This window comes from Callorhinchus milii, unplaced genomic scaffold, assembly GCF_018977255.1.
Source record: "Callorhinchus milii isolate IMCB2004 unplaced genomic scaffold, IMCB_Cmil_1.0 Scaffold3, whole genome shotgun sequence".
Taxonomy (NCBI): Eukaryota; Metazoa; Chordata; class Chondrichthyes; order Chimaeriformes; family Callorhinchidae; genus Callorhinchus; species Callorhinchus milii.
This window is the reverse complement of record NW_024704744.1, coordinates 74,021,510-74,049,464: the sequence shown is the minus strand read 5'-3', so window position 1 is coordinate 74,049,464 and position 27,955 is coordinate 74,021,510. Positions and strand designations below refer to the sequence as shown.

Sequence of the window (27,955 nt, the reverse complement as noted above, 5' to 3'; positions counted from 1 at the left end):
GGCCCGCAGAAGTTGTCAGTGCATTACTGGAAAGTATACTTAAGTTCACTTTAAGCTGGCTGCTGAAAAAGTTGTCTATACACCACCAGCATTAAAAAGGAGTAGCCACTGTTTGCATTAGACAGGGGTTGCTGAATAGAGGTGGTTTATTATAGACAATCAGTCAGGATTGTTCCACAGTAGTTGTGGATAGCAGGTAGTTTCTGATTGAGGTGGTTGCTTCAAACAAGCTTGACTATATTGGGTAGAAGATCCTACAAAATAATTATAATTTTTAAGGTTTTATGACTTCTAATGTTCATTACATTTTTAGGTTTTCTTTAGCTTCTACCCAAAGCAAGAGGATTATGATGCATTCCTAGCTGTCAATAATGCATGGCTTGTCTACGATGGAAAACTAGTAATCGATACGACTTTTCATACCAATGATGCAACAATCAGGGCTGCTGGGCCTTTTACCAAGTTTTCCCGGCGCTACTATTTCGACCAATGGTCTCATGCCAACTTTAATTCAAAACAAGTTGGGTTTCAGCTGGCATCAATCATGCTACATCTGTTTGATCCCACTTTGAAGGAGCTGGTTGAACCACCAAAAGAACTAGATCAACTCGTTCCGATGTACACTGGAAGCAAATCCGTAGGTATGTATCTAAAATACTTGGAAAGTTAATGTTGTCTTCTCTTAGACTTCTGAGTAAGTATTGGCTCTTATTATTTATCAGGATAAATTACTGCAAAACATGGGATTAATGATACATCCATGCAATGGGGGTAAATGGGAGTTTACCACCAGTGCAAATCTGACAGATTTATTGCTACTTACAGGTAGAAAAAGAGTTCACCACTGGTGGTAATTATTAGATTATGGTTTATGATCAACTGTTATTCTAACTCAGTATTACAACAATAACAAAATTACATTTGTATAGCGCCTTTCACATCGGGAGGACGTCCCAAGGAGCTGGACAGTCAGCGTTTCGGACCCAAGCTGGGGGTCGGGATTAGGGAGGGTGGAGGGCAGGGGGGGAAGGAGGGTGATCGAAAGCACCGTCGAAGAAGAGGGTCTTGAGATGGGTTTTGAAGGAGGCAGTGGAGGAGGCGAGGCGGAGGGACCATAGCGTCCTTGGTGATGGGGGGGTAAATTATAATTAAAATGGTTAATTCACTTTAATCCATGATTGTGGTTTTAGTTGACATTTCAGTCTGTTTGCTGTAAATGTACTTAGTTATGTCAGTTCTCTTATGAGCCTGCCATGGCCTAGACAACTCACTCAATGTATCTCCATTTCACCAGCGTCTCACCTCTCAGATATTTTCAATTTAATTTAGATTTCTCATGAGTCAATATGATGTATGTCTGATTTCTGCACCTTATTTATCCTCTCTTGCCCCACCTCCACCTCCCTCCCCACCCCAATTTTAATAGGAGGCTGTCTTCCAGGAGGTTACTATTACCTTCATATTGCTAAACCAGGTCTCAACAACATAATTTTGGAAGAACAAAGAGCACTACCTTCCTACGTAAGTATTATTAAAGAGACATCAATCTGATAATCACTAAGCACATTTTAGAAAAGTAAAATATTGCACTGAATAAATGAGATACACAAAGCCTGAAACTCCACCTCATCTTAGCATTTACGACCATTTTAAAATTAAAATTAAAACTCCACAGAACTGGAAAATTCTTAGATTTAGTCTGAATTTTGGAAGCTGGTTTTCCTCAGTTCTTAAAAAGATATGGCTTCCAAATTAAGATTACATTTTAAGAATTTTTAACAATTGTGTAACTAATTAAATTTTAAAATACCCAGGCTTACATTCTAAAACTAGGTAGAATATCAGGGCTCCTGCCACACAAAGCAAAAAGTGATGTCAAACAAACTAGCCAACTAACCAGGAAATCAGCATTTTCATTTTCCAGGCTAAACTAAATGACCGACTTACGAGTCGCAGGATATCTCATCACCAACATATCCAGCACCATGGGATGTTCTCCCAATGTAAAAGGCACTATATAAATGTAAATTTGTATTGTATTGTATTTTATGAGTTCCCCAATAGCGCATGTGCATCAAACAGGATGTGACATTTGCAGTGATTCCGATGACCTAGAAGTTATCAGTTTTTTCTTTTAGAGCAGAAGCCAGCTGAGTGGGTGAGTTGATGGATTGAACATAGAAGCAGTTAAACCCACTATCATGCCTTAGAATGGTACAAGTTGGGTTTATGGATCCCAAGCTCCATGATATCGGACCTCCACTGCAATTTGGCTGCCGCCCACAAATATACAGTCAATTCACTTTACAGTATATCTGTAAAGCGCTTTGAGATGTCTAGAAGACATGAAAAGCGCTATATCAAATGCAAGGATTATTATTAAGAAATACGATAAAGCACAACCCACATTTATTTCATGTTTTCTGATTGCCTGCCTTCTTAGCGCATGAAATGTTTTTCTACATGTAGCTATCGATCCTGAGACCAATATTAAAAGGGAGTTGAATAAACATTTGAAGAGAAACAATACAAAGGGTTATAGAGAAAGGGCAGAGAACGGGATTAAAATATTTAGCTCCAGCTCACACAAACACAGGCTCCATAGGCTGAATGACCTACTTATGTGCTGCAATTTTTTTGATTCTCCAGGTTAAAACAAAATTTGCCAGTGTTAAATTTTCAATCAGAATTAAGATCTTTGGCACAATCCAGTCACCATATTTTATGGCACATTGGTAGATAAACTTGCCATGGAAGGAAATTGACTTGGCCAAAAACAGCATGAACTGTCATCCTTGTGTATTTCAGTTGAATCTAATGATGCACTGTAATCTTATTGGGAATCTTATTGAGAAGACAATTTTGAAATTCAATCAAATAATTTCTAACACCATTTTACTGGATAGTTTCCTTCTACAAGAGATACAACATGAGTTCTGTTGGCTGCTGAAGTTTTCAGTGCTCACATATGTAATGATTGTAATTGACTTGCTCATGTGACACCGAGTTACCATATAATGGTGTCACCACCTCCAACACTCAGACATTTTTTCCTTAAAGATGTGCATCTATTATTTTGGAACAGCCAGTTGCATGCAATATTCATTTATTTAATGTTAATTTTGCTTAATTATATAAACACTCAGAGATTAAAAAACATAAGGAATATGGGGAAAGAGCTGAAAAATAGGATTCATAAAAATGTGATTTGATAATACCTATAGCAGTAACATAGTCCTGATGGTTCTATGTAGAAAAAATCAATGTTTCTAATTTTATACGTTTCATTAATATCTGCATGATGTATCTATACGTAATGTATACAAGTAACAAGACGGGTCCCAACACAGACCCCCCATTTCGGCCTAACTCTTATAAAGACTACAATCTTCTTTCTTCACTTTAGCAATGTATTTATCCACATTGATGTCTTATTGATACTGATTGAAATCAGTTGGTAAAGGATGCTCTCATGCAGTACTTTCTGAATTCCCATTTGGAATTCTTGATGTTTGCATCACATGGTTTCCCATGTTTGTTTGAAGCTGAAAATAGATAGTCTCGCAGAATTATGTTTGCATTTGTACTGTTGGTGCAGGGTAATAGGACAGGAAATATATCATTTTTTATTCTAGGATGCAAGCATTTTCTAGATGCCTCACAAAAAGGATTTATTTGGAGTGTGTGTAGGGGAGGTGGGAGATCATGAATAAACGTTGCCAAAAGGTACCATCTGATTTTGAAGGGCTCAGGTGACGCCATCTGCTGTCTATCGACTACAACAGCAACCATCAGTTTATTTGCTATACAATCATTACAGGAATTAGGGGAATTTTACTGATATGGTATGAGATAGGACACATTTAGGTGTAACTGATTGGCAGTTCCAAAAGACTTATGGGTTCATTAATTCCTCAAAGAATGCACAGAAACAGAATAATGCAATTTACATTGATATACTATATAACCTTTCACACCGGGGAGATGTCTCAAAACTCTTCTACAATTTACTGTGTGAGGATAATGGAGAGATCAGAACACTCTGTGTCATCAAAGTATGGATTGGTTTGAGACTTCTCAGTGTTGAGGGCTTATTGTCTTTATGCTGGTGGGAATCCTCCAAGAATGTCTCATAATATCTAGAGTGCTGACCGAAATCTGCATCTTATGAATTGTGTTGTAGATTTGAGCAGCTTTGTTTGGCAGATTCTAAACACTATCGTTAATCTTACTAGGAACAGACTGAATGACATCATTCACTTTTGCTACAACTTCCTTTAATGGTGACCACAATGCCTCTCCAATTTCACTCAGCTCTGCTCTCAAAGCTGTTTAGATATTTGACTTCCTATCAGAAGCAGCTACAGTGAAATAGAGTAATAATAATAATCCTTACATTTGCTGTGGCGCTTTTCACGTCTTCTAGACATGGGTGCTAAGTAGTTTGGTAACTAATCAGCCAAAGGAGGCACAAATATGTACTTGCTTTCAGATATATAACTCACTTATATATAAATCATTGCACTGATTATTTTGTTCAATTTTTTTAGGGGATTGATTTAATCACAGGAAAGGCGATGGATGGCACTTATTTCCGAGTCAAATTGAGCCAGTACAACATGGTGGATTCTATCACTTGTCTATCACTGAAGCCTTTACCAGTCTCCAACTATATGTGTTTATATCAGCAACATGAACGTGTCTTGAATAATTTACATTCTCGTTTCAATGAAGGCTTGATACTTGATTTCCACAGGTAAGATCTATATCATTTGTGTATATGTTTCCATTTGCTGAATCAACAGTTAATTGTTTATGCAACATAGGGTTGTATAAACAATTTAAGGTTATCCTGCAATTCTCCACATAACGAGTTCCTCATCTCATCTAACCCAACCAAAGGAAGATAGGCTTCCAAGTTGAGTTAGCCAATGTCCAGGAGTTCTGTTATGTGTTAAGTGTAACCTTTGCCTTGGTGTATGCTCATCATTACTTGCTGTCACTTGTCGAACTGTCTGAGCCTTTTTACCACCACAGTTACCATTTCATTTTTGGAGCTTATGATGTCTAGCATCTTACCACTGGTTCCCGATTACATTTTGGGTATCAGTCCACTGCACCCTTGTTCACATTCGGGATGGCGGGGAGGGGGTCTCAAAATGCTTCCACAATTTAGGGTGCGAGGATAATGGAGAGATCTAAATCATTCAGTTGTCAAAGTATGGATTGGTTTGAACCTTCTCAGTGTTTACCGTCTTTATGGGATGGGAAGCCTCCAAGGGTGTGTAGGCCCAAACCCAATTGTTTTAAACAATTAAAACCATGCAAATTTGTATGAAGTAGAAATATTGGCCAGGCCAAGGGATAAATATTTGAAACAGAATTTATGTCTAAGTATAATCTAATAGAAAAATCTTGCAGAATTAGGACATTAAACAGCTCTATGATTAACTGTTCAACCAGATGCAAATAGGGTTTGCTTAAATCTACTTTGCTTTTCAATTATTTTAAGGTCAAGCATCGATATAGAATTTTGAGGTAAATGTTTGAAAGGACCAGTGCAATTCAACATTGTGTCATTCTAACTCCAAACCAGCATCTACAAGTCTTCATGTAAATTTCAGAAATATCCCAGTTAGATCCACTTATCTATACTGATAAAGACAAAATATCTGTGTGTGTCTGCGTGTGTGTCTTTCCGCCAAGAACACATAACTGATTGACGTAGAGGTATGGAGGATTGTCATTGGCATATTTTGGGGGGGGCTCTCCTGTCGTTAGTTAGCTATAATAAACAAAGCCAAAATATGTGGTAAAAAAGTCCCAAAATATGAGGTACTAGCTGCATCCAATACGTGGTATTCTTCAACGAAGTAGTGACAGAGGAAATTACACACCCTTCTATAGAGATACATCAGGAGAGAGACTGAGAAAGGGAAGGAGGGAAGAGAGTGGTGAAAAAAAATTCAATGCTGCATTTTTAAAATTAAATCTCTGCTACCCCCCCAAAAAATACACTGAGTCCCATAATCTCTCAAGGGTAAGAGTTAGGATGTAAGAGAGGGTTTTGGGGGGAAAGGAGTGGGGGAAAGGTTATATGAGTGTGCATTTGAGTGAGTGAGTGAGTGAGCGTATCAGAAGGGAGGGAGGAGAGAGGGTTAAAGTGAAGCTTGAGGCCTGCTCAGACTGACTAAGCACCAGGAGCCGAGCGAGAGATCCCAGCACACCTCACACACCGCAGGTGTGTCTGTTTGCCAATAAAGCAATAACCGATTGATGTAGAGTCATGATTTATACCTCATCGGAAAGGTCTTGCATGGGGGAGAAGTCATGGCCATTTTTTGGATGGGGGAGGATCTCCTATCGTTGATGAACTATGACCGAAACAAGCTCATCACACATGTATGGCAGTTTTGATTAAGGTAAATTTCTGTAAATGTCCTGGCCAAAATTGACCATTTGTTTCATGACAGGTTTGGGGACAAGCTAGCCTCTGTATTTGCCCACAAAATGCAGTCACTTCACTTTACAGTCAATCTTGTGATGCACACTGAGACATCCTCCAACATGAAAGGCATGATATAAAATATAAGGATTATTATAATTATATTATTTATTGTACGGTATTAAACTTTTTTCATATCTTGCATATCTTTCCTTAACTTCCAAAGGATTAGCCAACACAGACACAATAAGCTGAATGACCTTCTTCTATGTTGTAAATTTCTATAGTCCTAATTCTTTGTCCTTTGAGCTTGGTAGATCTCCAATAAAATAAAAACAAATACTCAGCAAATTTAAACAATCTGAAATATACTGTGCACTGGTACAAGAAAAACTTCAGGTTTTAGAAAAACAACATTTGAATTTTAGTAGCAAACATATTTTTATGTTCTGACACTCATTTGTAAACATTGAAAAACATTAGTTGTCCAGACTCATAATTGTACTTCCCTGAACAAGAACACAGGGGCTAATGTTTAATGATAAATGCACTATACAATAAGTATATTCACTAGGTTTTGGATTGGTTGATAACTATACGATAGTGTCATTTTGATTAACAGCTTGGAGCATAGTTCAAATATGGAACATTCCTGCTGGCTGCTATCAACTGCAACTGAATAAAGATTATTATATTTTGTGCAAGATTCATCATGTATAATTTTAGGTGGATGTTTTGTCATGATAATAGGATATTATCAAGGATTATTATTTATGAGCATCCCACCAAATCTTAACCCAGCCATTAACAAGTGAGAATAATTGAATTTATTACAAACAAAATTTTTCCCCCCAAAAAAAGAATAATTGGACACTTGTTTTTTGGTTAGAAATTTAAAATTTTGGTGAATTGATTCAATATGAAATTGGAGGAAATGACTAATAGGGATATCTTGATGTGAAGATCAAGTAATACAGAGTGTTTGTAATTACTAATTCATCACTGAGGAATGCAATGAATTGTGTTTCATCAAATACTCTTCTTACATCATATTACTTTCGGTCATTTGGAGATTATTGTTTAATTTCTAACTGTTCCCATGATCTGGGCCCTTGTCTTTGCTGTGACTTCATTGACAGGTCATAACCCAGATGGTTGGTTCTATGGGATTGCATGTAGGCTATTATTTTAGTGAAAATCCAAGTATGTACATGACCAAATCTACACTTTTCTCTATTATTTCTAGTTCTCCAATTTGCCGGATATTATAATATCACCAGTGAGAATATCACATGCTGCTATATTGACCCAAAAATATCTTATTGCTGATGTTTTGGCTTCCTCAAATATTAACTTACTGATAACGCATACTCAGAATATCTAATTAATTTGTCTACTTTTAAACAAAGTTATTGCTGAAATATAGATTGTTGTAGAAATGTTATGAGAAGTTTGCAATTTGCTTCATGTTTCCTCTGAGATTGTATCCTTTTATTAAACTCAATGCAATCCCAGAGTACACCAACTAACCGTACATGGCCTTTTAATACATTATGGCATCAAAAAAAAACTGGCTTCAGTGCGCATGACGCCCCTCACATTCTTTCTTGGTAAAACTCTCAGGAGCCATTATTAATTAAATGTGATCTTTTTCAGCTATTTTAATGAATCTTGGTGCCTGCCGATTTACCACGATCGTTTCTTCGAGTTCAAAGAAGAAGTCCGAAAGATTGTGCAAGCCAATAAAGTATGTATACAAATCTCATATGTGTTCACTGTTTCAAATGCAACACCATGTTTATTTCATGCCAGTTGTATTTTAACTTTGGTACACAGTAATAATTTTTGAAGCCTTGAATCTTGTTTGATATTCCTCTTTTTCCCTGTGTTTTTATTTCCTCTTTACCCTCTTCTTCTCCTCAACTACAGATAAAGCGTTGACACGTTGTAAATGCTGATTAGGCTGCACTGTAGCAGCAGATAATGCAGAAATCCATCGCTTAGCAACATCCAACCTCTGTCGTTAAATGTTTCTCTTCAGCTAGCTAAGGTGGACTAAATACCAATGGCACTGAAGTGAATGACCCTTCTGCTTACCACTGCTTATTTCTCACATTTTTATGATAATTTGCACAGAGGAGCTCCTGTATGCTCTGTGAGAATATGTTACATTTCTTTATATTTTGCACCTCCAATATGTTAACTGTTACTGTAATTATAAACCATCTGTTCACCTTTCCAATCTTACACCCTGTTGTGATGCTGGCCATTTTTTAAAGTAGGCGGCAAGGGTTCTTTAATACGAGGAAAAAAAAACTTGTGTTCCTTGTAAAAGAAATAACAGATGGTAAGGAGATGGATTATTAAAGTAGTGTGGTTTCCCGTTGATTTTGGCTTGAGTATATATTAGTGGCCCAGTCCATTAATGCCAACTTAAAAAAAACATGTTAGGCTCACATTCAGCTCAGCTGATAGCTGCTCAGACAGGTCTTGCACAAGTCAAGCTATACCCGGCTGGGAAAATTTCCTTTAATATGCTCAGCTTGACTTTCCATTATAAACCCTCTGTCACCTTAATTCCCCTCTGATTGAACTAGGTATGAAATTAGCCATTTCTACACAATGTAGTCTAAGATGAGATCAACATAACTCACGTATATCTTAAAGCACTAGCTACAACTGTAATTGTTCTAATTGCATAGAATTGATGCTTTGAACCCCTACCCTGTAGAACAAAACAGCTGAACTATCTAAAATCAATAATACATGAACCGGGAACATTAATCTGTTTGCAGTTGCAACTATTAGCATTCAGCTAAGCTTCTTAATTCATTGCCAACATATTTTTATATTAAAAAAACAAGTGTAAATCTCCCCCTTCCCTATTGAGCAGAGCTTGCATTAGCTAAGGCTGAGAGAAAGAAGCTAAGACAACTGACCCTTTACTCCACCAGCAACTTTTATCTGGCCTTACTACTCCTGATGCAGTGTGTTATCCGGTTTCACTGTTCTTTGTACAAAGGGTTGTGGTCTCACTAGAGCTGGTGCAATCTGTTAACTGGCTTCACCAGTCCTGATGCAGTACATTGGTGTATGCCATTTATGTCATAATAATAAATAATAATCTTTGCATTTGAGAAAGTGCTTTTCACGTCTTCTAGATGTCAACATAACCTGGTCATGACATCAAAAAAGTCATAATCAGGTTATGTTTTTTTGTACTCCATAGACTATGAATTGAATTCAGTTTTGTTAGAAAGCTAAAATTTCATCCAAAAATGTGCAACAATGTCACCAAAATATGAAAAGAGAATACTGTATTGATTTGTAACTGTTTTAAACCTGAGTTATATTATATCTAATTGTTGCATTAAACAAGTTCAGTTTCCTTAAATAATAATCCTTGATATCCTTGACGTGGGATTGTGCAAACATAAAATATTTCAATTTTTACATTTTAATCCAATTCATACATCATTAATTAAAAATCTTATTAATGACAATATTAAAAAATATTTTAACGAGAATATTGTCCTTCACTTGCTAAATTATAATTGCTAAATTATAATGCGTTTTTTGGTCAACTGGGTGTCTGTTACATATAGAAACCCATCACCATGCCTTTTTGAACCAAAGTCTCCAGATGTGGGAAGGGGACGCTGGTAAATGCTTTGTATTTCTTACATTAAATAGAAATATTTCAGTCTTAAAATAAGGTACTGGTTTGGCTCGTTAACATCAAACCTGTAACTTTGTTCATTCGAATTTTGCTAAAAGTCTAGAATTTGGTCGTGAAATATTTACTTTGCTTCCAAAGACAGATGATGAATCTATCGATGAAATGATCCGTCTGATGACTGAAAATGAGCTGCCCACGAAAACTCCCAAACTATTCCTAGAACAACAATTCCAAGAAAAGGGTTACAATAAGCTGATAGAAAGAGGCGTCCTGAACTTTCTGCACTACAACAACTACCATCTCCCCATGTTTGCATGGCCTGGCATTTGCTAGTCAACATGACAACTTGTACCATACGAATTAACGTGGTCCAAATAGCCACTAAAACTAAAAGTGTTGTTAAAGCATGATGCAAGTTGCTGCAGTGACTGCACACGTCCACACGGTGGTGCCCTGTAGAAGTTCTGCTTAACATCTTCACAATATTTTGCTCTTTTGGGACCTCGTTTCCCTCTTTACTTGACTGTAGCTTTTGATAATATGGATAAAACAAAGAGTGATTGGTTTGTGTTCATTGATCGGCGTAGTAACTTCTACTTTCACCTGAAGACATCTTTCTGATCATTCTTAAACTCAACCAAAATGACGCTGATAAAAGATCACTCCTGATCAGCCCTGAAAACAAGCTCAAAATGATAGTAATTTAACAAATGCAATTATAACCCTATCATTTGCGGGTATTAACCTCCAAACCCTGCAAGCGGCCCGTGAGGTTTATTTCACCCTCTAAATGTTGAGAAGGTGTGGGGTCATTTTAGATGCTTAATGATGAGAATCTCAGTTCTGTCTCTGTGGATCAACTCGCTTTGTTTTCCTGTCGTGGTTCTGGGGGGAATGGCTCACACCGGGATAAACCAAGTGAAGCTCCCGTTAGAATAGGCAAGTCAAATTTTATCATTTGCTTGACATTGCGTTTGCATTCCAAAGCCCTCCAATTTAAAAAGAAGGGATATATATATATATAGAGATCCTGGCACAAATATCCAATTGCAACTGTTTGTGTTGCATAGTTTACTGTCTTTCCTAGGAATAGGACTCCTTTGAGTCCACGAATGAGACCGAATTTAACATTGACCATCTAAGGATGTTTGTTAATAAGCTGGAGGCAGCCCGTTCTGTGTTCAGAGATATAATGTGAGAAGCTGCGCTGGGCACAACTTTCCAGCCTCTGCAATCCCAAGTGAGTGGATGTGGTCAATTTTAAATGCGGTGCAAAAGGAGGCGTTGGAACAATACTGTATAGAAAGTGAATGCGAAATACTGAGATAACTTTTCAGTCTGCACTAAAAACATCTGGAGTTTAAAAAGAGCCCGTGGATTCGGTTTTGTGGCATTTTAGTGAACGGAGGTGTAATGCCCCGAACTCGAAGTCTTTACGTTTTCCTTGTCTCCCTTTGGGTTATTTTTTTTCTATTTTGACCTGGGTATGTGGCCTTTCGGGGATCAAAGTGGGACTGACATTAATCAATAACCATCGCGTCGATTCGGTTACGGAATATCACAGTTTTCACACCGTTTCTTTATTCCCAACATATTGTGGGAAGATATTGTGTTGTGTTTTGGTAGACTGCACACTGCACCCCAAAAACATACAGACACGACAGTGACTTGCTTAGTTGATCTTACATTTCACTGCAAACAGAGTCGCTAAATCGCCGTGTCCCTCACTGTGAAGCCCACGCGAGAAAAATCACATTGCATCCGAAGACTATTTTGTTCACCCCAATAAAACAAAACCTTCACCTTCAACGTTAAAAACGTATTTCAAGGTAAAAGCTTATTTCAAGGTAACAGGGTGGCGTGTGTGTGTGTGTACAACACATCAAATAGCACACACATATATCACACTCGTAACCCCCCGCCCACCCCGATTAAGTGTAAAATAGATGAAGGCAATCTTTTTGGTGATGGATGTAAAACGATGTGCAGATGTAACTATTCCTGTTGAGATTGGTGTGTGGCCCTTGCAACTCTGCGAATTTTTTTTCTCTCTCTCTCGCCGGGCTGCGTGCTCTCAGCTTCTGGTGATAAGGCAAGTCCTAGTGTGTACTTTGGGAAGGAGCCTTAAGCCACATAGCAACCTGCAGCTGTATGTTAATGAGGCTGTGTGCAATGGAGCAGCCACACAAACCAACCAGGACATTTAGTACCGACTTCAGCCAATAATACCTCTGGAATCAGCGGCGAAAGTCAGAATCCCCTCCAAAAAAATATTCTTATCTGCCGAAAGCTATGTTGGAAAGACATTAACAATTTTAACAAAGAGCATTAGACTTTAGGATTAATTGTGTTCAATTGCAACTGTATAAAACTTTTTTTTTCCAGAGATGAGGAATAGCGAAACATGACTGAATGTTGAGAGCACAAATACTGCAATGAAAAGTTGATTAAAAAACCTTGAAAAACTAAGTACAGATGCATAACTCTAAACGTGGTGTATAAATTATAATCGCTTGATTCCTATACTTTGTATAGAAAGTGATTTCCAATGTATCTACTGTGGGTAATTGGTCTCTGAATTTATGTTCCTGAAATGAACAATGCACCAACTCTCTCCTGGTGTCCGGAGAGGATAGCACACGGGAGAGATAATTCACCAGAAGGGATCCGATATGTATGGTGATTTGTTTCATATCCCAACACTTCATTTTAGAGAGCCATTCTGTAACCAGGGCATTGGAGAAATCATAGTTTGCCACTACCGATCGCTTCATAAACAAACTTCAAATAAAACGAAGATTCAGCAGGAAAATGGGAGGGCGGTCTTTTTTTGAGTAATATATCCATTTGCTTTTTTCTCTTAGATACCCACATTTCAATCGCGTACATGCGACGTATAGATGGAGTAAAATTCAGATTTTAGTAGAAAGTCAACATAAAAGTATTGTCTGCAAGAAATATCCGATTTTCCCATTTACTCAGATAGTGCTTGAAGTACAAGCACCAATTCCTTGAAAAGGTCGTTTTTAAGTTCACAAATGAGATTCAAATGTGACGGGATCCCCGAGGACGCTGAAGTGATAAAGTACTGTGAGAATAAGTACAAATAAAGGTTACCTCAAACACATTTATTTTTAATCCAGAAATTTACCCCCCAAAAAATCGCATGGAGGTGAACAACACAACAGCATCCAAGTTTAAAAGCTGCGTCTTGAACATTTCAAACATGCGGTTTGCAAATAGTTTCACGTCGTACGATGTACGCAAACACTTTTCCATATTATTTCACACGTTGAGCAGAAATAACGTGAGCAGTTCAGGCGCACAATCCTAAAGTCCGTCTGCGGGGAATATTTATGCCCTCCGCAAAGCAATGTGTTGTTCCCCCCCTTTTTTTGGGGGGGGGGGGAAGAGAGAGACACGAATCCCTGCAAGATTTTGGATTTGCTGTGTAATTATCTTAATTTGTTCGGCAGCTTTATGCTAATGCACTACACAATAGGCGAGTCTTTCGCGTGCCTTTCGCGTGCCCTTCAATCTCTGGTCAAAAGGGAGATAAAAGCAATTCGTGTCAACAGAGACAGACGAGCCAAAACAACCCGAGACACACACATTGCACACTCAATTATTTAGCACAACAAAAGCGACACATCTCCACATATTTTATGCATAGCTTCTTCCTTCCCTCTGTGTGGGTGTGTGGGTGGGTGTGTGTGTGGGTGTGTGTTTTCTTTGCCTTCTCCTTCTCCCCGTCTCAGAGGCAGAGGCAGAGGCAGAGCACTCGCCGCACCAGTAAAAATTCTTAAATATTTTATTCGCTAAACAAAACGAAACAAAGCGCAAACCGCGTTAGAGGTTAACGATCGCACAAACTGAAATGACACATGGTTCGGTTTTTTTTTCCTGAAGAGAGCAGTGCGGTGGTGGACTTGGATGTCAGGGTGGGGGGGGGGGGGGGGGGGGGTGATACAGATCGTTTAGGATCTGGGGCAAGTTTCGCTTTGCAGACACTTGCAGCACTCGGTGCGCTGAATATTTTTGAGGGTAAATATTTCATTGAAGCAACATCGGATTTATTTAACAGTGAAACCCCGGACGGTGAACAGAAAGAGACGGGATCGGGGCAAAATGTGGGGAGTGGGCACCAACCGAAAGCCATCAGCTTCAGGGCAAGAAACCCTCACTTGCACCTCACCCCCCCCGACCCCCTCCCCCCCACACCCCAGTTCTTAAAGTGACTGAGCACATCGAAAAGAATCACAAACTTTTTTTTATTATACTTCGACAGTGTTCATGTGAGGTCTCTTATGAATCCACATTTAAATGAGAATGAGTCATCTGCTTGTGGGCACGAACAGCCGGAATGACTATTTGAGGCAAAGTGCTGCGTGAAACAAGGCAATGCGTGGCGTGGAGTAAGCGGGACCTGCGCGGGGTGTCTCTGCCTTATTGTGAAGGTAAAGTTAAACATCAACCCCACCGTCTGCAAATAGACCAGAGCCCTGGGGGGGGGTTCCTGCATTGCACCTATTTATTATTAATAAGAAACGAGCGTGTTTGGCCCTTTCAGCAGATGATGAATCTGAAAGCGGCTTCCTTTGGGGGGGGGGGGGGGGGGGGGGGAGGTGGTGAGGGGGTGTTGGGAGGTAGTGAGGGGGTGTTGGGGGGGTGTGGTGAGGGGGTGTTGGGAGGTGGTGAGGGGGTGTTAGGGGTGGTGAGGGGTGGTGGGGGGTGTTGGGGGGGGTGTGGTGAGGGGGTGTTGGGAGGTGGTGAGGGGGTGTTGGGGGGGGGTGGTGAGGGGGTGTTGGGTGGGGGTGGTGGGGGGTGTTGGGGGGGGTGTGGTGAGGGGGTGTTGGGAGGTGGTGAGGGGGTGTTGGGGGGGGGTGGTGAGGGGGTGTTGGGTGGGGGTGGTGAGGGGGTGTTGGTGGGGGTGGTGAGGGGGTGTTGGGGGGTTGGGGGTGGTGAGGGGTGTTGGGGGGTGGTGAGGGGTGTTGGGGGTGGTGAGGGGGTGTTGGGGGTGGTGAGGGGGTGTTGGGGGTGAGGGGGTGTTGGGGGGGTGGTGAGGGGTGTTGGGGGGGGGGGGGGTGGGGGGGGGGGGGTGGGGGGTGGTGAGGGGTGTTGGGGGGGGGTGGTGAGGGGGTGTTGGTGAGGGGGTGGTGGGGGGGTGTTGGGGGGGGGGGGGGTGGGGGGGTGAGGGGGTGTTGGGGGGTGTGGTGAGGGGGTGTTGGGGGGGGGGGTGAGGGGGGGGGGGGTGGTGAGGGGGTGTTGGGTGGGTGGGGGGGGGGGGGGGGGGTGGGGGGGGGGGGGGGGGGGGGGTGGGGGGGGTGAGGGGGTGTTGGGGGTGGTGGTGAGGGGGTGTTGGGGGGGGGGTGGTGAGGGGGGGTGGGGGGGGGGGGGGGGGGGGGGGGGGGGGGGGGGGTGTTGGGGGTGGTGGGGGGGTGTTGGGGGGGGTGGTGAGGGGGTGTTGGGGGGGATGGGGGGTGGGGGGGTGTGAGGGGTGTTGGGGGGGTGGGGGTGTGGGGGGGGGGGTGGTGAGGGGCTGTTGGGGGGGGTGTTGGCGTCTGTGTTAACAATGCCAAAACGCTTGGCATCCCGGCGCCTGTCTTCATTGTTCGGGCTCGTGTTTAAATGGACAGAGGTTAATTTTATTCACAAAAGGCCGGGGCACGACTGTGGAAGAGGTTTTGTGCTGCATCAGGACATCCATCAGCCTCCCCTCTCTTGTCTCTGTGTGAGTGTGTGTGTGGGGGGGGGGGGGGGGGTGTGCCGGCGTGTGTCGCTGCTCTGGGCGCTGATGGTTGGTGCGGGGTCGGCGGCTGCTGATGGACGGCTCCCAGTTGGCGGAGCCGCGGCCCCCGCCGGAGCCGCACAAAGAAGCGGCGCGTGTCGGGGTCTGGGAGGGGAGGTCTGGGAGGGGGGGGTCTGGGAGGGGAGGGGGGGGAGGGGGCCGCCCGGGCGTGTGGCATCAACCGGAGCAAACGTCCACCCACAGAAAACACGCTCACTCACACGCAAAGCAAAGCAAAATCCCTCCAACCCCCACCGCCCCCTCCTCTACATCTGCTCGCCTGCCAACCCCATCATTGTCAGCGTCCAGAGAGCATTCATTCGCCTGATGGTCCCAATCCCAGTTACAGGGCAGCAACCCAGAGCCTTCTTTCTTTCTTTTTTTCTCTTTCTTTTTTTTCTTTCTTTTTTTTAATCTTCCTTTCTTTCTGTCCACCAGAGTTGTACTTCGCTCACAATAAACGAGAACTTTTCAAATCAAACTATGCATCATCATCATCATCATCATCATAATAATAATAGTACCTGATGATAATGACGATGATCAGATCATCACAGAAATTCAAGAGTGCTTTTTTAAACTGTGCGTACATTTTCTTTTCGTGTTTCTGTGTCAGTGTTGTTGCATTATTTAAGCGGAAGTTACAGCTCTAACCTGGGAATCCGAGCACTGGGATCTCTGCAGACACTGCGCGTTGTTGCTGCGTTAAACTTTACAGTCACACATCCGCGCGTCCTTCTGCTCACACACACATTTCACAGCACTGAGAGTCAACTGCAGGGAAAGGTTCTCACTCCTTCATCAACTACGCTTTCTCCCCCCCCCCACCCCCCCACCCCCTACTCCCCCACCATCCCCCCAACCGGGGTGAACCCCCCCCCCCCCACACACACACACTAAAAGATAGTGGTCGTCTGATGGCTTCTGCTGGTCCGTGAGCTACAAGACAAAGCCATCAACAGGAGATCGAGTGCCTTTTTTTTGTGGAAAGACTCATCTTTCCCTTCGCAGCCATTCGCTCTTCCACATGTAATCATAAATGGGACTGAGTCGATAGGACCTGACCGTGTGCACTGTAAATGGGTTTGGAAGAGACTGGGACGAGAGATCCGTGTGTTTCGGAGTTACGAATCCATCATCCACCTTCCAAAATAAACCCACCCCGAATAAATACAGCGATGTTACTCTCGGGACGAGACACTGTGGCTTCTGTTGTTTAATTATAAATTACTCTGATCTACTCAAATATCCCACAATAATCGACATTTGCCTTGTGGGGGGGGGGGGGGGGTGTTTTTTTGTGTTTTAAACACGGTACCTATCTGCATTCAAACACTTGTTAAGCTTTTTCTCGTTTTTTTTAAAAAAATAACATTATATTTAAAAAAAGCTTTCATCACATCCCCCCCCTCCCTCTCTCCCCCCTCTCTCTCCAACCCCTGCCCCCCTCTCTCTGCCCCTCTCTCCCCCCTCTCTCTCTGCCCCTCTCTCCCCCCTCCCTCTCTCCCCCCTCCCTCTCTCCCTCTCTCTGCACCCCCCCCTCTCTTTGCCCCTCTCTCCCCCTCTCTCTCTCCCCCCTCCCTCTCCCCCCTCTCTCTCCCCCTCTCTCTCCACCCCCCCCCCCTCTCTTTACCCCTGTCTCCCCCCCCCTCTCTGCCCCTCTCTCCCCCCTCCCTCTCTCCCCCCTCTCTCCCCACTCCCTCTCTCCCCCTCTCTCCCCCCTCTCTCTCTGTCTCTCTCTCCCCCCTCCCTCTCTCCCCCTCTCTCCCCCCTCTCTCTCCACCACCCACCCCCCCTCTCTGCCCCTCTCCCCCCCCCCCCCTCTCTCTTGAGCTGGAGCTTTTCAATGGACCGAGGCTGCTGTTGCGGGCGCTGTGATTGGCGGGGCCCGAGCCGCCATCTGCGGGGACTGGGCGAGAACAATGAGCGCGACCCGCCTTAAAGAGGGGAGCGAGGGGCAGAGAGGCAGAGAGCCCAGACACACACCGCACCGCACGGCACCGCACAGGGACAGGGCGATGCCATGCACTGACACTCAGCACCGGGCTACAGGCAGCGGCACGTCGCTCCCGACTCCTCCAAAATAAAGGGATTGCTCCTCTCTCTCCACCCCCCCCCGACCTCACCCCCCCCCCCGCACCCCCCCACATACCCCCCCCTACCACCCCACCACACCCCCCACCAAAAACATCCACACTCCACCACCACCACCATCATCATCATCCATTCATCGCCTGCCACACGAACCCCCCACCCCGGAATCGTGGGGTTTTTCTGTTATTTTTTTTCTTCTTCCAAAAAGAAAGAACAACCATTCGAAGTGCCTTTTGCTTTTCAGTTTTTTTTTCTCCCACACCCCCCCCGCCCCAACCCCCCCCCCACCCCCACCACCACCACCAGCACCACCACCACCACCACGCCATCCACCTCCTCCCTTCTTCTTCTACTACTACCACTGTCCCAAAGATGCCAAGAGGATTCCTCGTGAAGAGAAACAAAAAATCCACGCCTGTTTCCTACAGGATCCGCAGCGAGGATGCATTTGATCAGACGCAGATGGTTCAGGTCCTGCAACAGCAGCAGCAACAACAACAACAACAGCAGCAACAACAACAACAACAGCAGCAGCAGCAACACCAACAGCAGCAGAAGCAGCAGCGGGAAGCGAGCCCTCACCCCGCTCAGCCCCCCGGCCCCGAGCCCATCAGCGGCATCGCTCCCAGCGCCGGACCCGCCGCTGTTGCCCTGGTTGGAGCCGTCGACCGTCTGACCAGCGACCCCCCCGGCGGCGGACCCCGGCAGTTCGGGACCCCGGACTCGGGCTACCACGCCCTGTACAGCCCCACGCGGCCGGTCAGCCAGGAGCACGAGAAGACCTTCTTCGAGAGGAGCTTTAACCTGGGGTCGCCGGTGTCGGCGGAGTCCTTCCCCAACCCGTCCGCCTTCACCGCCTTGGACCAGATCCTCTTTGCTCCGGCCGAGGTCAAGCTCGGCCCGGGCAGCTTCGCCTGCGCCGCCCCCCGGGGGGCCAAGAGACCCCACCCCGAGCCCCAGCCGCACGGCGAGCGCCGGAGCAAAGCCCAGGCGAAGAAACCCAAAGCCATCAGGAAGCTCAACTTCGAGGACGAGGTCACCACCTCTCCCGTCCTGGGTCTGAAGATCAAAGAGGGACCCGTCGAGCCGAAGCCCAGACCCGCCTCCGGGACGGGGAAGCCTTTGGGCGAATTCATCTGCCAGCTGTGCAAAGAAGAGTACATCGACCCCTTCTCCCTGGCCCAGCACAAGTGCTCCAGGATAGTCCGGGTCGAGTACAGGTGCCCCGAGTGCGACAAGGTCTTCAGCTGCCCGGCCAACCTGGCCTCCCATCGGCGTTGGCACAAGCCGCGGCCCCAGAACGGCAACGCGCCCCCGGCGCCGGGCGCGAAGGTCGCCCGAGCGGACACCAGCACCAGCACCACCAGCAGCACCACCAGCACCAGCACCAGCACCAAAGCCCTCGCCGGGGATCCGAAGGAGATCAGGAGGGAGAGCGCGGCCGACCGGGACACCCCCAGCCCCGGGTCGGCCCTCTCCGAGTCGGGCTCCGAGGACGGGCTGTACGAGTGCTACCAGTGCGGCAAGAAATTCAAACGCCAAGCCTACCTGAGGAAGCACCTGGTCGCTCATCAGGTCGTCCAGAGCGAGAGCCGCAAGACCTCCCGGGACCCGGGCGCCTATCCGTTTCTCGGCGAAGAAGTGGCCGAGAAACAACCATCGAAGGAGAGCCCCAGCCTCACCCCCCAACCCGCCCCCGCCCCCGCCCCCGCCCCAGCCCCAGCCCCAGCCCCAGCCCCGGGCTCCGGGCCGGGCTCCGAGTGTCACCTGTGCCAAGTGTGCGGGGAGAGCTTCTCCAGCAAAGGCAGTCAGGAGCGGCACCTCCGCCTGCACGCCTCCGAGGTATTTCCTTGCAAATATTGCCCTGCCACCTTCTACAGCTCCCCGGGACTCACCAGACACATCAACAAATGCCACCCTTCGGAAAACAGGCAAGTCATCCTACTGCAAATGCCAGTGCGACCCGCCTGTTAGACAAGAACGAGAGGAGAGAGAAAAAAAAGGGGGAAAAACCGTGCCTTTTATCAACACACCATTGCTAATGTAGCCACACACACACACACACACAAGTTTCATTCTAAACACCTTTCTCGTATGCCTTCATTTCACAGGGCTGCACGTTTCAGTCAAAAATAATAACAGCTTTAACATAGCTTGTGATTTGCTGGACACTGATGGATTTAAATTTGTCTGAACAAAGCAGAGCAGATAAAACATTCCTTTAGATTTAGCCGCAAATGCCTTGGCCGCTGACTGATCGTTTCAACAATGTAAATTGCCTTAATTTTTCGAAGCCTCCCACGTTTTTACTTAATATTTCTTAAATGGGTTTGTTGCATATAATTTTACGATTTGAATATATGTGTTGATTAATAAATGAATACATTTTATAATTTATTTGTTTTATTTATTTATAAAATTATTGCAATGATATCGTATTTCGTTATCTATTTGGATGTTTCGTGCGTTTTCGTTCAGTAAGTTATAACGTTCAGTTTTGTACAATTCAGACAGATCTTAATTTTGTAAACGCAAGTGTTCGAGTTTCTTTGAGTTGTTTTATCACAAATTTCTTGAATGGGATTTGAATTTAGTGCATTGATTCTGCTAAGCCTAAACCCAGAGCTTGTGTAAAGCTGACTGCTCTTAAGTAGATGCAATCCCTTTTTCTACACAGGTTATTTTCTTAACTGTTAGCTTTTATATAGTGGTTCAAAATGTACGTTTCCAACTGTGTTTGTTACTGAATATTTAAATATATTAAATACGTATAAATTATCTGTAGCCTCGTGTCTATCCTTCTTACAGTTTGTAAGTATGACCACAGCAATTCTGCATAACACAAGAGTATGGAGGTTACAGGTGTCCCTCGAAGTCTCGCTGCCTATTTCTATAATAAACGCAGGACATTTTGTCCAATGAATACCCCACTTTTATGTTAACAGTGTAACGTTTCAGCACTAAACTGTACTTAAGAAAGATTCAGTGAAAGGCAGTGAGATACGAAGGCAGACGTCAAACCTCGCATCCTGCGACATACCAATAATTACAATAACAGTATTAAAAGTAATATGGTGCTATAGTTACTATGGTAGAAGCATCAATTCCGTTTATAAAAATAAAAAAGAAAGGGCATTTAAATAGATTAGCTCTTACATTAGTATTTTCATACATCAACTTAATGACAGTGGGTATTGTTTGTAGGAACTTTTTAAAAAAAATCTCAAAATTTAAAAAAATGGATTTGCTATGAAACCAGAGTGAAATCCAGTAGTTCATCGCAAATCCCATTCACAGTCTCCTAACGTTCACCGTTCAGTCCCTTGCCCTGGGGGGGGGAATGTTGCTTCAACAGAATCCTATCAATCCAAACAATTTTAGCAGATAATGAAAGACTTTTCAACCGTTCAAAGACACAAGATATTCCCATCTTGGAAGATCCATCAGCACTTTTATTATTTTTTGTGTGTTATACTTAAATTAAGCCAATTCTCCCACTGGCTGGTTGAAGTTGTTGGCATTCCCCTGCAAGGAACAAATGCCATACCCATCCTCTGTAACTAACAAAGAGAATACAACTTACAAAAGCAACGTCTCCATCGCTGATTACAATATGTCCTCGGATTGATTCACTGGCCAATGCCCCTGAGACATCACTGACTGCACCCTGACCCACTCAGCACAGCTGCTCTCAACAGCCCTTTTACGGCATATACACAAATACACTGTTTAGTTATTTAAAAGTTGAAGAGGTAAAACCACACCTCATCTATATTTGCCTCACGATAGAATAACCCACAGCACAAAGGAGGGATGCCACAAAAACCGTAACACAGCGCATGAATTTTAATGAAAACCATCAATTAATTATAAATCTCCACACTGCTGGTGTGAACTGGACTTGGCTTTCTGTCGATCGTTTCAAATGTAAAACCTAGACCACACGATTCTGCCACTGCAATAGCGATCAGTAAAGGGCCATTTTACTGGGTGGAAACTTCGCCAAATGATATCTTTCGCGTGGAATATCTTAAGCGTTTGCCATTGAGTTGAATCACAAAGAGACAAGTTACGCATAATGTTTCCCGATATTGAGTTACGACACTTCAGAGCCGTCGTTACTATCAGTATATCGTTAAAACGTTAGAATTATCATTGCAACATCTTGGTCACTTTCGTCAGTCTGTGGATTTTGCTGAATAATTTTGCTGTGCAACAAGCGCTGTTTGCATGACTCAAGGCACCGGGTTGTCACTGAGCTACACCATCCCCTAGAGACAGGCAATGCAGCTTCAAATGGAAACTATCGCTCTGTCATCCCATCTAACTTAGTCTAAACCTCCATAACGCTAAACACAAAGCAAAGCTATTCAGATCAGTGATATATATATATATATTTTTAAAAACAAGCGAGAGCAGGAATGACGGTATATATTCGGAGACAGAAAAAAAAACTGATTTGAATTCAGTGTCCGATTAGATAACTGAATGTTTTGGTTATATAGGTGATGAGTATTTGTTCTCAAACTCCTACATTATAATTTCATATACGAGTGTTTTATATATATAGTGTATAAAAACACAACCACATCTAAGTGCAGTGTATCGAAATACAGGGTCAATTGTATTTTCCGAATCAGGCGACTAATAAGTTTTCAAACAATATCAATTGGGAATTAAATTGTGTCCACTTGTTGATGTGCTCCAGTCATAGAAAAAAGTTCTGTAACATCAGTAAATGAAATCTATATTTGAACTGAACAGCTATACCTGTATGTAAGACATGATTCCGATCTGAAATAAGCGATTGCTTGTTTTAGGATGATCCTTGCCAGGAATATTCTGTCCAGAACAGAGACACGATTAGCTGAAACTCAAGAAACACTGATAACCATCACGCCTTTTACAATAGTCAACTTTTCCTTTTGCAACTGTCGTCTGTTCATTTTAAAATCTTTCAAAAGAGCACAAAACAGTCGGGGATACATTTCGTTTCCATGTGTTGCATCCAGTTACATCCATCAGAACAGGCAACTTGGACCTCGTTTGACAAAATGATGTGCATCTTGGCTTCAATCCTATCGGTGGCTATTTCGAACAGTTACCTACTTCACATCAGTAACTGTAAGGATGGTTGGGGGGAAAGAAAGCGAGATTGGAAGTTGTTAGGGAGTAGAGGTGGGCATTTGAACTTGTATATGGCTCACACTATACCTGGTCAGTGAATGATTGATGCCTACACTGGCTTCCCAAAGCGGAAACATCTTCCATTCTCTTTTGTGAACATCCTTAACATTGACAGGCACACAAAAAACACGAACAGCTTAGAAACTTTGAGCCAAAGTGCCACATAGTTGTCCCATAAATTACATGGTTGCCTGCACTAAATGAAACGATCACAAAGGAGAAAGAGGCTGACATCACACACAATTATGCACGCAACTTTAATGGTCACATACGGATCTCCACATAGAAATCTGCAAACATTTTCTATATTGTTGCATCATACCACTATATATATATATATGTGAATATATATATTATATATATATACATACATAGAGAGAGAGGGGGAACATTTCCCAATACTTCATGGAATAGGAGCGGTTAGGAAACAGCTGCAGTAATGAATGAACCAGATTGCGACCTTCAATAAATGTTATTGACACAAGGAGAATGTCAGATTACAGTGTTTGTTCACACAGCTTCTCATCTCCTTGTTCGGCCGCTGTTCTAAATTTCACCATTCAGCAGGTTGATTTATTTAGTGTTTTATTAATTTATCTCATTTAATATACATTATTTTATCCTTCGATTGTTTTAGGAATTGATTTTGACACATATGATATATGACTCAGCCTAAACCCTTCTTTTTCTTGACATTTTATGAGGAGGAATTAAGTTACAAAGTTCATTTAAAACAAGATTGGAACTGCTGACGATCTATTCGTTTTAAATCAATTTACCCACTCGGGTGGAAGTTTAGCTCTTGTGAAAATGGGCCCTTTGCACATTGATCAGCAGCACATACTAACTTTAAAAATCAAATTCAGATTTATTTGATGCTTATCGTTGAAGTGAATAGAATTCCAAAAAAAATTACTACAAAAATGTGATGAGGATATATTGAGTGTTTTTCATACCTGGCATCACTCTCCACTGTGAGGACTGGGGGCACTTGCTCTCACTCATCATACAGACCAAATACAGCATTCCTACTCTGACTGTTAATCTTTGCGATTCAGTTTGCTTACTGTGTTCTATTTTTTCACTTTTTAGTTTACAAATATTAATTTGTGACAGTTCCTAATGGTAATGCTGAACCCCAAACTCTGCCAAAGTCCAGCAACAAAAACCCACAAATAAAATGCCAGGTTTTCTACAATGGGCAGCATCCATCAAACACTGGGGAAGCAAAAATAGTGAAGTGTGGTGCTGTTATTTTGTGCCAAGATCAGCTAAATTTACTATAGTTGTTTACTGTATAGAAGGTGTAACAATATATTAACTGTTAAAAAGCAAAGCTTTAATGGCAAAGCACTTTGAGTGGGGTAGGCATCTGTGGATATTTTCTTGTGGTATGGTACAGAAGGTTGAATATGTCACGGATATGGGACCAGGTACAAAGGGAATCTTTAAATTAGAGCTAAATTGATAAATGAGAAAACATAACTATGCACAGAAGGTGGTGAAAGGCTTTAAAGGAAGAATCATTTAAGATGCTTAAAAGAGTGCCAAATATTTTGGAAGTATGATTTCATAAATTGTCCTAACAGGATGAAGGGCTACCTTCTGCACCTATACTGTATTGCTAAGAGCAATGACTCGAAGGAGCAGGGTGAGGTTTGTGACCATGTGCTTTGTGTTATCTGTGAAAGACCTGTTGGACTAAATGGCCTTTGGTTGATGTGGTGGAGTGGGGCTTCCATTACGAGAAATCCTTGTTCACTCACTTCGCAGATTTCAATAGGGACCGTAATGAAAACCTAGACACAGTCCAACACATAAATTCCGTCAGTCAACCGATTTGTCTCATCCTTTATTCTGTTACTGTATTTTCAAATATTTGCCCAGAACCTGAGAATCTCGACAACAACAACATGCATTTATATAACGCCCTTCAGATGGGGTAGTGTCCCCGAAAGGCAAGACTTCCATCAATATGGTATTGCAGTGGCTACCAAACACTGGCTGGGAACACATGCACGTGAGAGTACAAAGTTGAGCAGCTGGGTTCTCAGTAAATGGGGTGGAGAAGGTAAGGAAAATAGCTATAATGAAAAAGTGGCAATAAAATAATATGAAAAGTCAACAAAATCAAGAGAAAAGCAAAACTGACTGGCCAAGAAAGTGGCATATAGATTTCAATTTGGCTCATTTAGTAGCATTCTTACCCCTGGACTAGAAGATGGTGAGTTAAAGCTTAACGTTGGGTCTTTGAACTTAATGTAGACCAACATTCCCACTCCAGTGTAGGACTGGGGCAGTGCTGCAACGTTAGAGGTGCATGCTTCAGCTGAGATGTTAAAGTTGTTTCTTTGGGTGGACGTTAAAGCACTCATAACACTTTAGAAAAGAGAGGGAGGTTCTCCTGGTGTCCTGGTCAATAATCATTTCATGGCTGATTGTTATTCATTTCATGGCAGTTTGTGGAACCTTGCTGTGCACAAATTGGTTTGCCTACACTTACCCAGCCGCAGCATTTACAGCAATTTCCTGTGAAATGTTTTGAGACATTGAGGCATTAAAGAGATATCAATGCAAGGATTATTATGAAAATCAAAGAGAAATAGGAGTACAGTTACTTGTTTTGTAAACTGTGTGATATTTTCTCTTAGAATCTGTTGGTGATTGCTGTACTTCAACACACACTGATTAGCATATCGCAGCTTACTTCAATGTTTTTGGATATCACAAGAGAGGTTCAGCATATTGTTGAAGAGCTGCAGGTAGATGTTTCCACATTTAACATGAAAACGCATCTCCATCCATTGTACGAAACTAGTAGAGTTTTTGAACATCCCCCTTGGTGTAACTTCTATCCCATTCATGTGCCTCCTAATTTTCTTATGTGTTCTGGCAAGGATGCTAACATTTTTAGGCAAAGGGTAGACAATATTTAAATATTTTTTGATAAGAGTTTTGTAAGCAGCATTTAAAATCGCTTGTCATGATGATCTGCCACATTTTCCATGCAAGTTATGTTGAATACATCTGAACACTGTCCTTTCACTTCTGGGACCTGGCCTTAGAATGTGACACTGCAGTAATGTTGTTTTCATCCTGAACATTAGTCTGGGAGTTCTTAATGAAAGCTCCATTGTGTGGTTAAATAGTTTTTAAAAATTCATTCCTAAGCATCAACATCTTGCATTTGGGACACAACCAAATAATTACAATTGATAGAATTAATAACTCCTTCATTATAAATCCATCAGAGAATGTTTTGAAGCGCTATCAATGAGTGAGTGCATACTGCAAAGTCTTCTGCATTATGACTATCACTACTTTGCATATATGTTACGCTCTATAAGATAAATCAATGTTATATATTTGAAAAGGTTTTACATGAATTTCTGTTGATACAACAACAAAGTTACATTTATATAGCACCTTTCACTTCGTGAGGACATTCTAAAGCGCTGGACAGTCAGAGTTTTGGACCCGAGCTAAGGGTTGGGAGTGGGGAGGGTGGAGGGCAGGTGAGGGGAAGCAGGGTGGTCGAAAGCACGGTCAAAGAGGAGGGTCTTGAGATGGGTCTTGAAGGAGGCAAGGGAGAGGGCGAGGCGGAGGGACTGTGGGATAGAGTTCCAGAGGGTGGAGGCAGAGTGGCAAAAGGCCTGCCCACCAATAGTGGGGTGGGCGAAGCGGGGGACATGAATCAGGCCGGAGCCCGCTGAGCGGAGGGAGCGGCCAGGATGGTAGAGGTTAGGAAGTCGCAGAGGTAGGTGGGAGCAAGACCATGGAGAGCTTTGAAGGTGACGACCAGGAACGTGAACTGTATCCTTTGTGTGATACAAACCACAAGCATTTATATAGCACCCTTCACACTGGGTAGCATCTTGGAGTGCTTAACTGTGGCTTGATGCTAAGCCAGGGAGAGGAGAAGTGACCATAGACACAGTCAAAGAGGAAGGGCTTTGGGGATGGTCTGAAGATGGGCAAGGATGGGGCAAGGCAGAAGGATTGGAGCAAGGAGTTCCAGGATTTGGTGGGTAGTGGCTGAAAAGACAGTCACCAGTGGTGGAGGGGACCAGCAGAAAGCCGGAGCTGGCCAAGTGAAGGGGGTGTGTAGAGCAAGTTGGAGAGGTGGCATGCATTAACACATGTGGATCATCAAATAACACATGTAGAATGGTAATACAAAAAATAAAATCAGGGTTTAAGCTACTTTATATTGTCTCTTTAAATTGCAACAGTAAAAACTTTTATTACCTGCAGCAAGTAGAGCAGGCAGTTAAACACATTAGAGGGTCATGTTAAAGGCCATTAAGGAGGAATGACTTGTTAATTCTACCTGCGCAAGTGGAGAATTTTAAGACACTAAAACTGACTAGTTTTGTTAAGTCACTTTTCACAAAATAAGCCCCTTTTCAGTTGGATTGAATGAACTCTAAATTCTGTAAAGAACATTATTTCTGTGTAGAACATTAATACTGTAAATTAAGATGGATGATATCATTTGTGGACTTAATGAGAAAAACATGGGTTAATCATATACCCTAAGTTCCTGAGAGGATTTTTGCACCTGTTTATTGTTAAAAAGTCTTTGTTTTTAGCTATTAGGAACTAAGTGCTCTGAGACGCAACTTCTGTGAAGAAGCTATATAACTGCAAATTGTTGTTGTAGTTTTGTGCAAGTTTTGAGCTAATTATTATAGGTCAAAAATTATATAAATATATGGGTTTTTGGAACCACATAAACTAAACTTTGTATTGTTGGCAAACG

The 27,955-nt window shown here is 43.0% G+C and overlaps 2 protein-coding genes across 2 annotated transcripts in view; both read left to right on the top strand.

The window, feature by feature from the left end:
• Positions 1 to 10,696, top strand: part of cfap61 (cilia and flagella associated protein 61) — a 44,555-nt gene extending 33,859 nt beyond the window's left edge. The window contains exons 22-26 of the mRNA XM_042333696.1: positions 314 to 641; positions 1,427 to 1,521; positions 4,551 to 4,756; positions 8,102 to 8,192; positions 10,263 to 10,696. Of these exons, the coding sequence (XP_042189630.1) occupies positions 314 to 641; positions 1,427 to 1,521; positions 4,551 to 4,756; positions 8,102 to 8,192; positions 10,263 to 10,457 (915 nt within the window). The 3' untranslated portion in view covers positions 10,458 to 10,696. The remainder of the gene's footprint in view (positions 1 to 313; positions 642 to 1,426; positions 1,522 to 4,550; positions 4,757 to 8,101; positions 8,193 to 10,262) is intronic.
• Positions 10,697 to 18,323: 7,627 nt separating this feature from the next.
• LOC121848571 (insulinoma-associated protein 1a-like) lies at positions 18,324 to 20,068 on the top strand. Its single transcript, XM_042333429.1, has 2 exons — positions 18,324 to 18,464; positions 18,687 to 20,068. Exons 1-2 carry the CDS (start codon positions 18,379 to 18,381, stop codon positions 19,978 to 19,980), a joined length of 1,380 nt encoding a protein of 459 aa, XP_042189363.1. The 5' UTR covers positions 18,324 to 18,378; the 3' UTR covers positions 19,981 to 20,068.
• The last annotated feature ends 7,887 nt before the right edge of the window (positions 20,069 to 27,955 follow it).

Coding starts and splice junctions, on each gene's coding strand:
- LOC121848571 (XM_042333429.1), top strand. CDS start 18,379: ATGCCAAGAGGATTCCTCGTGAAGAGAAACAAAAAATCCACGCCTGTT. Junction 18,465..18,686: donor GAGGATGCATTTGATCAGAC/GCAGATGGTTCA, acceptor CCGTCTGACCAG/CGACCCCCCCGGCGGCGGAC.